This window comes from Hesperophylax consimilis, chromosome 11, assembly GCF_061612785.1.
Source record: "Hesperophylax consimilis isolate HC1 chromosome 11, BYU_Hcon_1.0, whole genome shotgun sequence".
NCBI lineage: Eukaryota > Metazoa > Arthropoda > Insecta > Trichoptera > Limnephilidae > Hesperophylax > Hesperophylax consimilis.
Window position 1 is genome coordinate 25,841,109 of NC_142846.1, and position 16,124 is coordinate 25,857,232.

The window sequence follows — 16,124 nt, forward strand, 5'->3', positions numbered from 1 at the left end:
ACTATAATCTTGTATTTCGAGGATAATAGGAATGATAAAAATGACGGAATGTAATCAAGTGTCAATAGCTCAATTGGTAGATAAGCCAGTTCTGGTAACACTAGTGAATCTGGGTTCGAGTCCCAGTTGCGATCGTAAACTTTTTATTTTCTGTGTCTCTTTCATATTTTCATTGAGAGTTTGTTGATATTATTTTCTTCACTGATTAAAATAAGCAAATAATATTCGGTTGCCAAACGATTCGGTCTCCAAACATAGCTAAATGCATTACAATCAATGTTTTGACACCTCCCAACAGTTTCAACATACTTTCAATATTGAACAGTGATATGTGTGGTGTCACGTCTTATTTGTCGACACTAACAACAATATTTCCAAACTTCATATCGCATTATGGAAATGGAGTTGAAAACTGAAACTAGACTACATTTTCCAGACGTAAATCTGTGAACATTTCATTACTTACAGAACTCACACATAGAGAGTTTGTTTCTACTTCAGCAAACAGATATTTGCGTTATTGTTAAGATAAAAAAAACTTATGAGATTTTCATGGTTCAGGGGCTCGAGACAAATTCATTTGTTTCCACACGCGTTGCTACCCTCTACCGTGGCTTGTCAATTTCGCTCCAAATTAAGGCTGAATAAATTGACCAAGTGGCGCAAATAAGGGTAGACGAAGTAGGATTGTTTTCATCATTACCAGACTGACCTAGAAATGTAATTTTTTCACATCGAAAAAGGTGTATATAAATAGGTATATGGGTGATTTTAAAAATACACATTTAATCTTATTGTTCGCATTCAATAATTATTATCAACAATTATAGCAACCAACTCTGATATGGCAGTGAAGCACGGAACTAACTGGCAGAGTAATGATGAAAGTAGAAATGAAGTGGAGTAAAAATCAGGTAAAACTCAACTCTATGATCGCATTTAAAAATGTGGAGCTCAAAAAAAATGAAAGGCTGAAAAATCATAGTGAATAAGGTTACAAAAGGGACACTTAGATGGTTTGAACATATGGAGCGAATCAACGCCTGGATGGGCGCCCGGATAAGACGTTGCATGACCATGTGGTTCAAATACTTGAACCGGGTCATGCCAAGTTAACCGTACAGAACAGTAGGAATGTATGAGATGAAGTATGAATGTGAATGAAGCAATCTGACGGCATCCGTAGTCGAGGGGTAAGGCTCTTGACTAGCAAGCTGGAGGTTGTGGGTTCCAATTCTGGCATGCGCAATTATATTTTATTGGGTTAATTTGTAATATTTCACAAATTACTCATTTAAAATAATATATAGTATTTTTGCGGCACACAGAGTGGAAGATACTCTAAAAATCGCACTGATGTAAGACCACCTTTCAGAATTGAAATGTTGTTTGAAATGTCTGATCTGAGTAGCCAGGTACTCCCCATCCTTCCTATTCGCCATCTCCTTCCACTCCCCACTACCTTCAGCTTTACAACATACCCCAATTGGGGATGCCTTAGTCTCACTAGTTGGGAGCATACCGAGGCAGAGTTCTGTGGCGGTCCATCATATCTACCTACAAGAAGCGTCATGATGGTTAATAAGTTAGTTTTTTGTATTTTCTTATCGAAAATAATTAACAAAAATCCGTATTTAATCAAATAGAAATGTAGAATGACTTTGTAAAACCTAAGCAATTCATTGGGTGAAAACAAAGAAGCAATAATATTCGCTACCTACGCGGCATTCACCTCGATGATTCCTTGCAATAAAATATGGCAAAGGAAATCTGGCGCATGCGCGTGTAATTTATATTTTTAGACCGAAATTGCGGGAAATTATGAAGCAAGCACAAAGCTCCGAAGAAAAACCGACAAAAACAGACGCTGGGTCGTTAGCAACAAACAGTTTACCGTATCCACTATTTATCACTACTTACAAACAATTTGCTTCCCCAGATCACAGAAATTCGAAAGAAAATTGGAAATAGTTTCGTTCTTTCTTACCTGTATAAAATTCACGTAAATTATATCAAATAATTATTTAATTATTGGAATTAAGGAACTTAATCACTCGTTTTGGCTGTAACACCCTTTGGATGACCTCTCACTTTGGATGACCTCTCACTTTGGATGACCTCTCATTTACAAATAAATATAAAAGGTTCACTTAAGTTGAAAATATATTCCGGTGATGAAATGCGAAGTAATGCAAAATCACGTGTTTTTGGATTGATTTTTTTTCTTCCAGGAATATTATAGGCACTTGGATGATTTAGAACAAGTTTCGGTCTTTGCTTTGAGCGAGTCTTTTTATAAGTCAAGACAGACCATAAACCGCACCAAACAGTCACACGTTGAGGATAGAGAGGCTTTTCAACAATAACTCTTGGGTTTTCCGAGCCCCAGATGCGACAATTTTGCTTGTTGACGAAGCCACCGAGGTGGAAATGGGCCTCATCACTCAAGATGTTTGCATTCGATTTACTCAAGTGAATTTTAATAATTTCAATGCGTTGTTGAAGCGTGTATCGTTCCATTTTTATTAATGGCGTAGTTTCTACTTGTCAAATGTTAAAAATGACAGCTTCAAAAGTAACATCTACCGAAATAGCGGGCTATTCAAAATAACACCTCTTATTGGAAAACCCTGTATAAAATACATGCATATTTTATTTATAGATAGTAGAGAAAGTCGAGCAACACCGGGTACAAATCAGCTAGTAATTAATTAAAACAGTTCTGCCTTCAAACCTTGAAGAACGAATCGATGGATAATAACACCATTCAAGAGAAAAAGTCAAATACAATAAAAAAATGAAGTACAAAATTAAACAATACTTACGAGGCAGTTTGAACAAACAAAATATAATGCATCCATCAATTATTTGTTTATAAGTAACTAATTATTAATAACTTTTAAAATGCAATTAAAAAAAGGTCTCAAGAATACTGTATCTTTATTTTAGTAAATGTAAAGCAGAATATAATTGTGCTATAAAGCAACATAAACTGTCGAACATTGAACTCTAACGTCATGAAATTAGCACAGTTATTTCCGTCTATAGCTTCGAGATCAGCGAACTATTTTTAGTTCGCTACGTCATTTTCATCGTGTACTACAAAGTATTCATTCTGCCAAAAAATAAGACAATTGTTTCTCTCAAAAAAAAATCGCGAAGAGAGTTTTGAAACTAAGGAAAAACCGGGTCGGAAAACTAGGTACGAAAACAACAATTCCTGGAAATAATTTCGTCGATGTTGGAGCATCATAAAAAAATATTATATTTTTACGGATCCAAAGTAGTATAAAGATAATTTAAAGGGTAGAAGGGCCCGTAAAAATACTATAAAAATTGCAAGCAGCCGTAAAAGGCCGGAATAAAAGCTCACTTTATGGCCGCAATTTATTCGAATCTCAAAATCATTAGAGAGATTTTATTCAGATTAATCACATCTCACGGAAAAAGCGGGAAAATGAAAAATTCAAAATAAGAAACACACATGATAATGATATCAAGATTACAATCAAGACATCTACAGCCAAAATAGTCGGAATAACAATAAAATCAGCATTCCTCTAACACACACCACGAAATATGGCATAAAATCTCTCTAAACTATATTGCCTACACACTCTATAACTCTCTTCCAGATATATATCTGAACAGCCAGCATAATCCAAAAATTCAAAGTAAGGCTTTAAAAGATTTTTTTTTAAATATATACAAACGAAAATACGTAATTCTTGTCGTGTTGTATTTTGTTTTCTTTATTTTTCTCTCCTTTTCTATCCCCTGTATTTGTAATCGAGCATAATCTATTTTTACCAATGTATTAGTAGGTAAGTTCCTTCTTCTAAATTCCTACCTTGGCTCTGTGCTTATGTGTATATTATATCCCTGTCTGTTTCTTTTTTGTTCTACTTAATCTTTTTTTTCTATTTATGTACTATTTTGTATTTGGCACTTATAATTATGATATTTTTCTATTTTTGTACTGTTTCGTTCGCGAAACGTATACGTCAACGAGTGTGAACGTGATTGCCACCAAAAGATAGAATGCATTGTTAACGACAACAGTCTATCTGCCGAATTTCGGATCTCGGGAAGTGGGTTAATTTCCACATTATTTGCATTCATTAATTACAGAAAACAAAGGTGAAATTTAAATAGACGTATTCAAAAATATTCGAGCCCTTGGTACGATACTCTATTTTATATTATTTTATCAACCCTACCTGGTAATAATATAATGTTAGCTAGTTGTAGATACTGAGTTATCGAACAATCGATGAATTGAGAACCCGCCTGATTAAATGTACAGCGTAATCGCCAATACTCGACACCAACCAACGCAAGCAATTGATATCATAATCAAATGGCGTTCAGATCGGCGGTGGTCAGATTAGCAACAATAATACTATCGCAATAAATCCGCCTGGCAACAGAGACCGTCACGTGACAGTTCACGTGACAGCTGTCCGCGTGCGCGCGCAGCTTTCAACTGGGCGGCAATTAAACCCAGTTAACCCCTGGGTATTGTGAAAAACTTCCCAATAAGCAGTGTATAGCGCGAGAGTACCAAGACAATTTGGACAAATTAAAATGACGGCATTCGAATTCATTAAAAGCAATAAGTTTGTAAGTATTACTGCGGAAGATAAATGATTTGGCGCACAGTAACATTTCTTCATATACTAGGTCATGAAAATAATTAAAATGCACTGTTGCAGGTTCGTGTAAAACTCTAATTGCACACACGCCAAGAATGAAAACCGTGATGCGCTCAATTCCATTGATTAGAGAATAAACAGAGGTACCCTAATAATACACAGAGAGAAAACAAATAAATTAGTAATTAGCATCGCATAGTTGCCCTCTTCTCTTGCCATCGCGCATCCCTTGTACGTTCTTTTTTTTAAACCACAATTTCAAATTCCAAACGTCTCTCCAATAATACGTGTGTCGACATTATTGATGGTCAATTTTATGAACTGTCAGTTCGCTAATTATAAAATATTAGCCTAAAAACCATGTTAAGTTTATTAAATAAACACTCAAGATGCCGCGTTAAGTGTTCAGCCAACGACTATAATAGTGTTTCGAATAAAATAACGACAGGAATATCTTTTTGCAGGTAAATGAAAATTTAGGAAATGATTCCTGTGAAACATTTTTTAAATTTTTTTTTTTTTTTATATTAACTCCACACAGGAGGCCCTGAAGAAAATAATTTCCCTCGGGGCCTATGTCATCTTTGGGGATGCTGTGTGGAGGGTCTTTTTTTGGAGAGGAAGGAGTGAACATGGGTCTTGAAGAGTCCCATGTTGTAGGAGGGAGGAAACACAGAGGCCGGCAGTTCGTTCCACAGCCGAGCTGTTGAACTTAAGAACGAATCGTAGAAGCGACCCGTTCTCATGTGACAAGTGTCAACTGTGTACAAATGTTGGGCGCGCGTTTGGCGTGTATCCCGACTACGCACCGGTGCCGAAGGGATCAATGACGCTAGTTCCTCAGAGCATCTTCCATTGTAATACCGATAGAACAAGGACAGCATACCTACCTGACGCCTGTGCTCTAAAGATTGCAGTCCGTTTGTTAAGATTGGGGAATCTATCAAACGGACCGCCCGTTTCTGCACAGAGTCAAGGGTTTTTTTCAGGTATTTTGGGGCTCCAGACCAGAGATGGCTGCCAAATTCGACAGTAGGGCGCACTTGCGATTTGTACAGGGTGAGCAGTTGTGTACTATTAAAGTATCTGCGGGCCCTGTACAGTACGCCCAGCTTCTGAGAGGCCAACTTTACTCTGGCTTCGATGGAGCCCCCGTACCTGAGCTGGTCACTTATAGTTACACCAAGCATATCAATGGAAGGCCTGTTCGGAAGATTGCTTCCGTTGAAGGAGACTAGATTATCATTTGGATCCCTTTTAGACGTAATCAGACAGGATTGGGTCTTTGAAACATTAAATTCGACGAGATTATTTTTACCCCAGGAGGAAATACTCTCGAGATAACCGTCCATTCTCTGCTTCAAAGCCCTCCGAGCCGTTGGAGTTTGTGTGCCCTTTGGGGGCTTGTCAAACAAAAAGCTATCATGAACTGTACTGTCATCCGCGTAGCAATGAATCGGTGCACATGTCAAAAGGTCATTGATGTGCAACAAAAACAAAGTCGGAGACAGAACCGATCCCTGTGGGACGCCAGCATTTATGGAGTGCGAGGAAGAGGTGAAACCGTCAGCAACCGCCTGAATCGACCTATCCCTTAAAAAGTCAGCAATCCACGTACACAGGGATGCGGGAAGTCCGTAAGAATGCAATTTGTTGACAAGTCCTCGGTGCCAGACCCGGTCAAAGGCCTTGGATATGTCTAGTGCGACCGTTTGGGTCTCACCGTGACGTTCCAGGCACTGCCCCCAAACATGCGTCACATACGCGAGAAGATCACCGCACGAGCGGTTCCGCCGGAATCCGTATTGACGGTCGTTGATAATTTTGTTCTTCTCGAGGTATGTGAGCAGTTTGTCGTTGATCACACCTTCCATCACTTTGGACAGAACTGATGTGATCGCTATGGGGCGGTAGTTGGCCAGGTTGGAGCGGTCACCTTTCTTGGGAATAGGGTGAATTACCGCTTTTTTCCAACCAGAGGGCACAGTGCCACACTTCAGGGACATTTTGAAGAGCTTTGTCAAAACTGGAACTATTTCCGCAGCACACCTCTGCAATACCAGGGCAGGTATTCCATCAGGTCCACTAGCTTTGTTAACATCGAGCCCCCGTATGACGTGGAGTACATCCCGATGCCGGATCCTCAGCTTTTTCATATAGAAGCCGCAGTGAGGAACCGACGGCGGAACAGCACCCCCGTCGTCGAGGGTCGAGTTTTCCGCAAACATTTTCCCTAATAAGTTAGCCTTTTCGGTGGCGGTGTTTGCTAGTGAGCCGTCAGGTCTGGTAAGAGGTGGCAAACTGGGTTTGCAAAAATTTCGACCTATTGAGCCCGCAAGCGACCAGAATGCTCTGCTGCCATGCGGGCAGGCAGCCAGCTTTTTGCTGATCTGCAGGTCGTGTTCGAATTTTGACCTATTGATGATTCTCTTGCATTCCTTTGCCGATTTGTTGTATGCTGATCTGCTTTCGGGCGTTCGAGATGTGTTGTAGGCTCGGTAAGCCGCGTTTTTTCGTCGAACTGCTTCGGAGCATTGTCGACTGAACCACGGCTTTGAGCCCACACCAGTTTCTTTAGTAGTCGATTGTATGAAGCCATCCATCGCCGATTTGATGACTTCACCAATCTCCTGGGCACATCTTGAAGGGTCCGAAGTCCGAAAACAAACAGCTGACCACGGAAAAGCGTTGAAATGGGCCCGCATACCGAACCAATCTGCTGACCTATAGTGCCACACTTTTCTCCTCAGCCTCTCATTGGTTGGTCTGAGGCTAACGGGGATTGATGTCGTCACTAGGCAGTGGTCAGATGATCCCAGAGGCGCTGTGACGTCAATCTTATAACCGTGTGGCACAGTAGTTAAGAATAGGTCTAACAGATTGGAGCGGTGAGTCTGGACATCAGGAACCCTTGTAGGCTCCTGAACCAATTGCTCTAATCCGTAGCAAATGGCAAAGGATTCCGCCTGTCGGCCAGCCGAGTCCGTTGGGCCTGAGAACTTCAACCATGGTTCGTTATGAACGTTGAAGTCCCCCAGAACAACAAACTCGGCCGAAGGGTAGCGGGGCAAGAGATCATCAATAGTATCGCTCAAATGTTTGAAGAGCTCGGAAGTGTCTGATTCGCTATGGTTCGGTGAGCGGTATAGACATGCGTAGAATCTTGCCGTACTGGCAAGATTGACGCGCACCCACATTACGTCGAATCTGGAGTTTTCCAGACTCAATAGTCGCACACAGTTGACGTCAGCTCGACTATAGAGGCAGACTCCTCCTTTCAGTCGGAATTTGCTTGCGAGGGTAAAGCCCGGGCAGTCCAGATAGGAGGAGTCTGGCGGCTCGGCTATCTGAGTTTCGGATAGGAAAAGAAGGTTGGGACGTTGGGACAAAAGATGGTGATGGACGGAATTTAAATTTGTGTGCAGGCCGCGAATGTTGGCAAAATTTACCAACAGTTTTGGCCCGCACCGGGGACGCCTGCTACTCGCCGCTGTAACGAAGTTAAAATTGTTGTGTTGTATGTTCATGAATTTATTTATTTATTTATTTTTTTTTTTTATAAGGGTAGGAGGTGAAAGGAAAGGTCTGGTAAGGAAAGGTATGAGGGGTGGGTAGGAATCTGGGGTTCAGGCTGTCCAGGAGTGATGAGCGTTTGGTTCCGAGTTATTGATCATTTTAGACACATTTTAGCGTACGATAATTAAGTATGTTGTTAGTAAATATTTTATTCACCGAGGAGCTTTTTCTTTGTGACGATAAAATCGGCCAAATTATATATTGTATCAATTTAATGGACAGCCGTCATACAAATATTTGCATTGCACAATAAAAACATTCAAAGGCTCAGTGAAAATGCGGCCCGGCTCGGGTCTAGTATATTTTGGTTTAACAATTTATTTTAACTCCTTTAATGATAATATTTATTATTAACTATTTATACATGTTCTTATCATTTGTTCATTATTTATTCACGTTATAACCGCTATGCACTAATATATTACGGAAAAGATCACAAATTTGACGTCCATGTTAGTATATAAGGTCATGGAGAGTTTTACTATTTTACTTGTAAACCCCCAAATGACAATAAAATGTCAAGCCACTGAATATAACCATGGAAACTGGCTGGCGTTGCCGGAGCCATGTTTGTGCTATTATTTGGACAGAATGTATTATTGGTATATACAATGATTGACAAGATTATCAACACAGGGCTAGTGGGACTATGACACTTATAATAATTTACTTGTGGGAAATATATTTACCGATGTTCCTCACCACACTAAAAAAGACAGTTATTTATTAATCACGTTTAAATAGGTTCAAATACACCTTGCTTTACAGTTTAATCGATATTTGGGTGGAAATATTTGTGTTGTGACAATAATCCAGTGAGGAGAGACTTCATGACTCCAGAGCTTTATGTATCATTTTTTCAGCTTCGATAGCCCGAATTTTACGAGGCGTCAAAACAAATGAACTAAATTACTATGATTTATCTTCCGAACAAACGTGCGGCGTGCGGTGTGTACCAAAACGTGCCGATTTTACAATTTTCCTTCTTCATTTAAATCAGAAAAAGCAAAACACAAATTAATAGAATTCAGTTCTTACTTACTACGTACCATCTAACGCCCAAGCTATAAACCACATTGAAATGATTATGCATTTAAAAAAGAGTTTGACCATCCGGCTTTATCCGCAATTTCTAACGACTTTTAAGTTTTTTTTGTAACGTTTTGGTATTTTAAAACTACGTAGATCATTGCAAACTATTAATGAAACGTTGCGAACTAAAAATTATCTGGTTAATATATACATTCCAGACAGAAAAGAACGTGCAATTTTCATTACACCAGAGCTCACGGTTCAAAAGTTTTATTTTAAAGTAGATTACTTTTTGTAGTAATATGCTTCTATGCATTTATGAATAGTAAAAATAAATATTTTTTTAATAAAGCTCGAAAATGCCTTCACTTGTTTTAAAACTGCACTATAGATTTTAAAAGAGTACAGTTTGAGGATTTTGTCATTGGGAACCTTATACATTTTCCTAACTACCCGTACAGAATCTACAGGTAAATCATTTTTATTACTTCTTACATTAGTAAAGTACGAAGTGATGTTCAGGGCCAGTTTCAAGCGCAGAACCATAAGATCGAACATTTATAGATTGCAATCACGATCGTGCCATTCACCACCCACTTCCGAAGCTTATTTTATTATAAACCGAAGACACAACACTACCCTATTTATTATAATAATATAACTGAGCGGTGACCTTTCAGACAATGATGGAACGTGGGTTTTGACATGACCCAGCTGAGCGTAAACACATCCCTTACATGTCACCTCGCCTTAGTATTTATAGCGTGGGCTTAGCGACGGGATTTTTTTTTTCGTTTAGCGGCCGAAAATTCGCGCTAATGGGATAGGATTTTTTTTGTGTTTTTCCCGTGAACTTTCTATGGAAAATGTGGATTCATTTCGGAAGTAATTATTATTATTCTTCAACGTGTAGATAAAAATTCTCGGACTTGCAAGCTCAAAGAGGAATCTAAACATTAAGGTGAGTAAAATAATGGTGAAATACTGCTATTACCACATCACCTTCATTTTTCATATCATCTATACTAGAATTAGCCGGATTTTAGCTTCAACGCCATTTTTGCCAAAAGTTTTTTGTTGTTGAACAAATGTAAAATTTTTAATAAACAAATTATATGTTATTTTTGACAGTTAGATATTTTGAGGGTCCATAGCTCATGATGGATATAACCATATTAACTTGAACCCAGAAAAAAACTTTCACGACGCCAGAACTCACCGTTCTAGAATTTGTGTAGCTTTAGGCGAGGAGCAAATATGATAATGCAAAAAAAAAGTTATTTAAAACAAACGAAAAAGGGTTAAGTATAGTTTAATAATTATTATTATAGAACCAACGTGTATTAGTAAACACAAATAAATAGTTTTAGGTAAGTGGAAATCTATTTATATAAAGAAGAGGATTTTCATTTTTATACAAATCTACAGTTTTATTCGGAAATTGATGAAATTTTGTACACTTGACCTCCAACAAAACGAGGATAGTCGCTGTCTACAATAGATTTCGAAAAAGTCTGCGTAAAGCCTGGGTCGGGGACTTCAGCAAATAAGCAAACAAGATCATAATATTATACACATTATAGACCTAAGTAAATTTGGTCTAATGTATTACGTACATTTCGTATCCATCTTTATATCAGCCGAGTAGAAAGACATATGGCTACTACGATAAATAAACGCCATTGTAATCACCTGAACTCCAAACTCAATAATAAACGTTACATTTCAGACGAAGAACAACTCGGCCGTATGAATGAAAAAAGTACTCAGTCCGAATTGGAAATAATCCTCTCAACCAAGAGCAAATTCTCACAGTTCAGCGCGTCAGAAAACGTTCAACCATACATACAAATGAAATTATTATATAGACTGGAATCTACCTATATTTATATTCAAACATCTCACAGATTCTCAACACGAGAAAACCCACAATATAATATTATAAATAAACGTCTGGAACATTATAAGAGGAGCAAAGTGGATTACAGTGGATGTTATAGGTAGATTCAAGATTATTTGGTATAGCCCAGCTGTGATCTGGGATGGGCAACCAATGGGAAGGTCACAGCCCAGAGATTACTGAGTGAACCACGACGACCTTACTCCACGCTACATGTAGTGTTCTATATGTTCTGCCTAGCTCTTGGCACCACTCCAACCAGCATCTCCCAGTCAGTATGCTGGCTTTATTTCCGCAATCTAAACAGAAGCATAATGGCGCGAGCCATTGACATCAACCGGTGGCCGCTCAGACGGGACCATCAGAAACTGGGAAATTCGAATGATGTCGCACGTGCGTGTTTGCTACACCCGATTCATGAAAAAAACGTGGGCATTGAAAGGCGAACTTTAAAAAAAGCACGTGGTGTTTTTAAGTACCGGAGACTTCACACGATGAGAAAACGTTTGTCATAACATGTTCTGTTCTTAGTGGGAGTCAAAAATCATTTCTATCTAATACTGGCGTGACAACAATGACGACACTTTTATTGAGGATGGAAAAACATGTCAGCAGCTTTATGACTCCGTGTGCGAACGGGGCTATGCCGATTTATATCTTCGTGTAATCACATTATTCCTGAGCTTGTTTGGAATAAATACTGAAAATGGCAATTTGGTCGCTGATGACTTTTTTCACCTAAATATATATATATATATATATATATATATATATATATATATATATATATATATATATATATATATATTTTGTTAAATAGTAGGTGTTGAGGGTTGTGCAGCTACCCTGTGATTAGTGGATTTTCTTTTTTTCTTCTGCCTTACAGGGATGGCATGGTGCCACTAAGACATGGTAAATCGTTACAGAAATTGCGTTGGAAATCTCCACACTTTATGCAAACACGTAAGTAAGTACCAACTGAAAACCAAAGTGTGTAAATACCAACTGAAAAACAAAACTTCAAAAGCCATGATCTTAATACCTATATTTTGAGTGATATTAAAGTACCGACCAATTATTTACTAGTGACATATTTTATGTACAGAATTTCAAAGTCTTGCAAATGAAGGTGGTTAAAAAGTTAAGCTCTAATTTTAGAGAACAGACTCTGACATTTTCTGGTGACGTTTATGGGAGGCTAAGGAGGTTGAGACGGTGCCGGTGAGTGTAACTCCATCCCAACCATTAAACCCGACATACGAACATTAACGAACATAAACGTTTTAGTAATTACTTCTAATTAGTGTCTCAACTGCTTATTTTTAGTGAGCTTTAAACGTAGTGGTGTTTAATCCAACATAAACTTACCTGTGTTTGCATAAAAATGTTATTTTTACGAGTGTGCTATTTTTGTAAGCTATTTCTTTTCGCTCAGCCGAACGTTTAGCAAAGAAAACAATCGATAAAGCGTAACAACAGGAGACTTCGTAAATAAGCAACGAAAACTAAACACGTCAAAAGGATGTTTTCTCTTTCAATTTCCACGTTGAATATAACTCACGGAATTCAGTAGAACTTTTTTAATTCGGTAGACTTCATTAAATGATTCGAGGAATCATTCGAATGAGAATGATTTCTGGAATTTTTTAGAGTGCTCACTAAGGTCACAGCATCAATCAACATTTAAAAGATTACCTTAAGATGGCGATGAGTTATATCTCGAATAAACAGGATTATAAGATACTCATTATGACTGTATTAAGTACAAAAAAGTAATGAGGAGCTTAACTTAATAGAGCACATGACAGAATACGAATAATAATATTAATTCCTACCTGGGCAGTGTCGTTTTCTGTCAGTCCCATTACACAGATTATCACAAGAAGCAATAAACATAAGTAAATGCCTGCTACTGAATTTCAGGTCGTTATCAATATGTTCGTTATCGTTTATTAAACTCACTGTAAAAATAATACCTGCACTCCAGAAGATAAACACACCTTGTTGAGAGGTAACTATGCCTATGATGTAATGAAATATTTTTTATTTACTTTATTACAAAATTAACTTCTGGGGGAACGACAAACAATCGGTTATCTTCTGAGGGGAATCAAAAATATGACCACTTTCGGGGGACTGCAAAACATGCAATGACCACCGGTAGGAACGACACCTCCTGGATAACTACAAAACATTCAATGACCTCCGGTGGGAACGACACCTCCTGGAGAACTATAAAACATTCAACGACCTCCGGTGGGAACGACACCTCCTGGAGAACTATAAAAAATTCAATGACCTCCGGTGGGAACGACACCTCCTGGAGAACTATAAAACATTCAACGACCTCCGGTGGGAACGACACCTCCTGGAGAACTATAAAACATTCAATGACCTCCAGTGGGAACGACACCTCATGGAGAACTATAAAACATTCAACGACCTCCGGTGGGAACGACACCTCCTGGAGAACTATAAAACATTCAACGACCTACGGTGGGAACGACACCTCCTGGAGAACTATAAAACATTCAATGACCTCCGGTGGGAACGACACCTCATGGAGAACTATAAAACATTCAACGACCTCCGGCGGGAACGACACCTCCTGGAGAACTATAAAACAATACATAACCCCTCGGGGTAAAAAACTAAATAATCGTAGCTACAAAAAACCTTAAGGGGGAAAGATTAAAAATTGGAACCTCCGTGGGGAGACTCCAAAACAATTATTAACACCTCCGTGGGAACAGCACGGAGAAAACTTACGGATGTAAAATATTACTAATTTATAAATTATTCGTATTCCTGTTAAAAACCTAACCTTGCCTTTAACGAATGAATTGCCAAATTTCTAACAAACTATCAGTAAAACGCGAATGTGTTATGAGGATGTCGAAACACAAAAAAAAACAAATATTATCGCGTATCGTCATTACATTTATTAGAATAAGCGCAGCTGCATGGGCATGAGTTCTGATACATTCTGAATATACTAATATTTTAACCGGATTTTTTTAACCGCGTTTTTAACAGGATTTTAATAAATCAGCAGTATCTACTGATTTTTCTTTATTATCTTATTATACTGAATTACACATGTGTTACCTGCATTAATAGATTTTTTCAACTATACCAATCAATGTATTCCATACGCTGAATGTATTCCATTTTGAACGGTTTCGCTAGCAGAAAATCTGAAAATAGCATTAAAAAATATTGATTCACTACGAGTAGAATTATCAATAACAATTTAAGAAGCGGGCGAGATTTCTCGGAGAAATGTATGTTTGGAAGGACGTGTACTTAGATGGTTTACACGAGTGAATGACGAAGTGTTACGAACCCTCTGAAAATAATTCACGAATCAGAAGGAAAATGGAAAATGCGCGTGGGCGTGGTGGAAAATTCGTGGCATTGCCAGATTGCAGATTACACAAACATTAGGTTTAATTGCAGACTTTAAATTAAATTTTTGCGGTGAGCCAAGAATAGAATAATAAAAATATAGATATCCAACTCTCAGTATCGCCGTGATAAAAAAAACACGAATTAAGAACACATCGTACTTAGCCGTGTTTATTGACCAGACCCGAAGAGCTAAGTACCTTACAACCTTTATCTTATCTTCCATATTCTTTCCCGACAACTTCCTTCATCCTCACAACATACCCAAATTGGGAATGTCATAGTCACACTGGCCACTGGCAGTAGGAACTCTCGTGCAGTATTCACATAAACAAGCGAAATGTTGTCCTGCCACGGAGAGCTCCATTGAAAGAGAAAGAGGAGAGTTACAAAGGATCTATCAACGTTTTAAGTTTTTTTGAGAAATTACCGTCAAGATGAAACACCTTTAAACAAATTTTTCTGGTCTCAAAAATGTCAGAAATATCGCTCAAAAATTGAGTCACTAAATTAATTCAGCATTTTCTATCTACTAAAAAGTTGCATTTGTCACAAACCTCAATTTGAAATTAGGAAGTCAATATAAGATAACGCTGTTACTAAGGACACTTTTTGAGGTGAACTTTTTGATTAATGGGTTTTCTGTTCCAAAATCTGACTCAATTGTGAGAAAACTAAATTGAGATTTTGAGTGAAGCATTTATAAGTTTTTCATGTGGGAGAAATCAGGTTGAGTGATCGGATACATTTCCTCTATTGTGGATGACTAATTAAGTTGACGCATAATAAATATGGATCAACGACCTTAAAGTAATAGTTGGAAAGCAATTGTGATAAATAAAGCACACATATTGTAAGTCAAAAGAAATATCTCCATAGTTTTTAATATATTATTTGTAGCTGTTATTTTTTTAATTTTTTTTTTTTTTTTTTTTTTTTATTGTTGATACATTTTTTTACAATATTTCATATTTCAATTCAGTAATGTTGGCCTCACTGGGTTGTTTACCCGTGCTGAGGCCCCCATTTTATAATTTAAGAATTAAGGTTAATTAGTTTGTCTTATTTATCGAAATTCACATAGTTATTGTAACGCTCTTTAGCTCATGATCGAAAGAACGTTGAAAGCCAAAAGCAAAATTATTATGTCATCATCGAAATTGGAACTGATTCGTAAATAATTCAGAATATCCCGTAATTTTTGTAAAATAATAATTAACTCAAAATCATCGATATAATATTACAGAATAAATGGGAAAAAAAATACAACTTCTTTTCGCTTAATTAATTATCAGAAAATCCTTTTGTCTTAAAGTTTAAGCTCAAACACAGAGTTTGTTGGCAAAGTAAATCCATTGTGCCGTTTATGTGCAGACAGTCTTAGTTCTACAATATAGAGAGCAACGAATACCACAGCCTCCCTGGTACGGAGAAGATTTCTAATATTCTCTCATTGTATACGTTCGTTTCATACCCAGGTTCACCCTTCGTGCAACGCCCCTCTGCCAATCTTTGAACCCACCCGGATTGAGCACAATAAACGTCCCCCAGAT

At 37.8% G+C, this 16,124-nt stretch overlaps 1 protein-coding gene across 4 annotated transcripts in view; it reads right to left on the minus strand.

Annotated features, from left to right (window-relative positions):
- Positions 1-16,124, minus strand: part of LOC149419970 (monocarboxylate transporter 14) — a 174,579-nt gene that overhangs the window by 146,392 nt on the left and 12,063 nt on the right. The window contains exon 1 of one of the 4 annotated variants that reach the window (XM_089637401.1): positions 12,999-13,037. The exons of the other annotated variants lie outside the window; for them this stretch is intronic. Within the exon in view, the coding sequence (XP_089493527.1) occupies positions 12,999-13,028 (30 nt within the window). The 5' untranslated portion in view covers positions 13,029-13,037. Of the gene's footprint in view, positions 1-12,998; positions 13,038-16,124 lie in introns of those variants that run through there. 4 annotated transcript variants of the gene reach the window in all.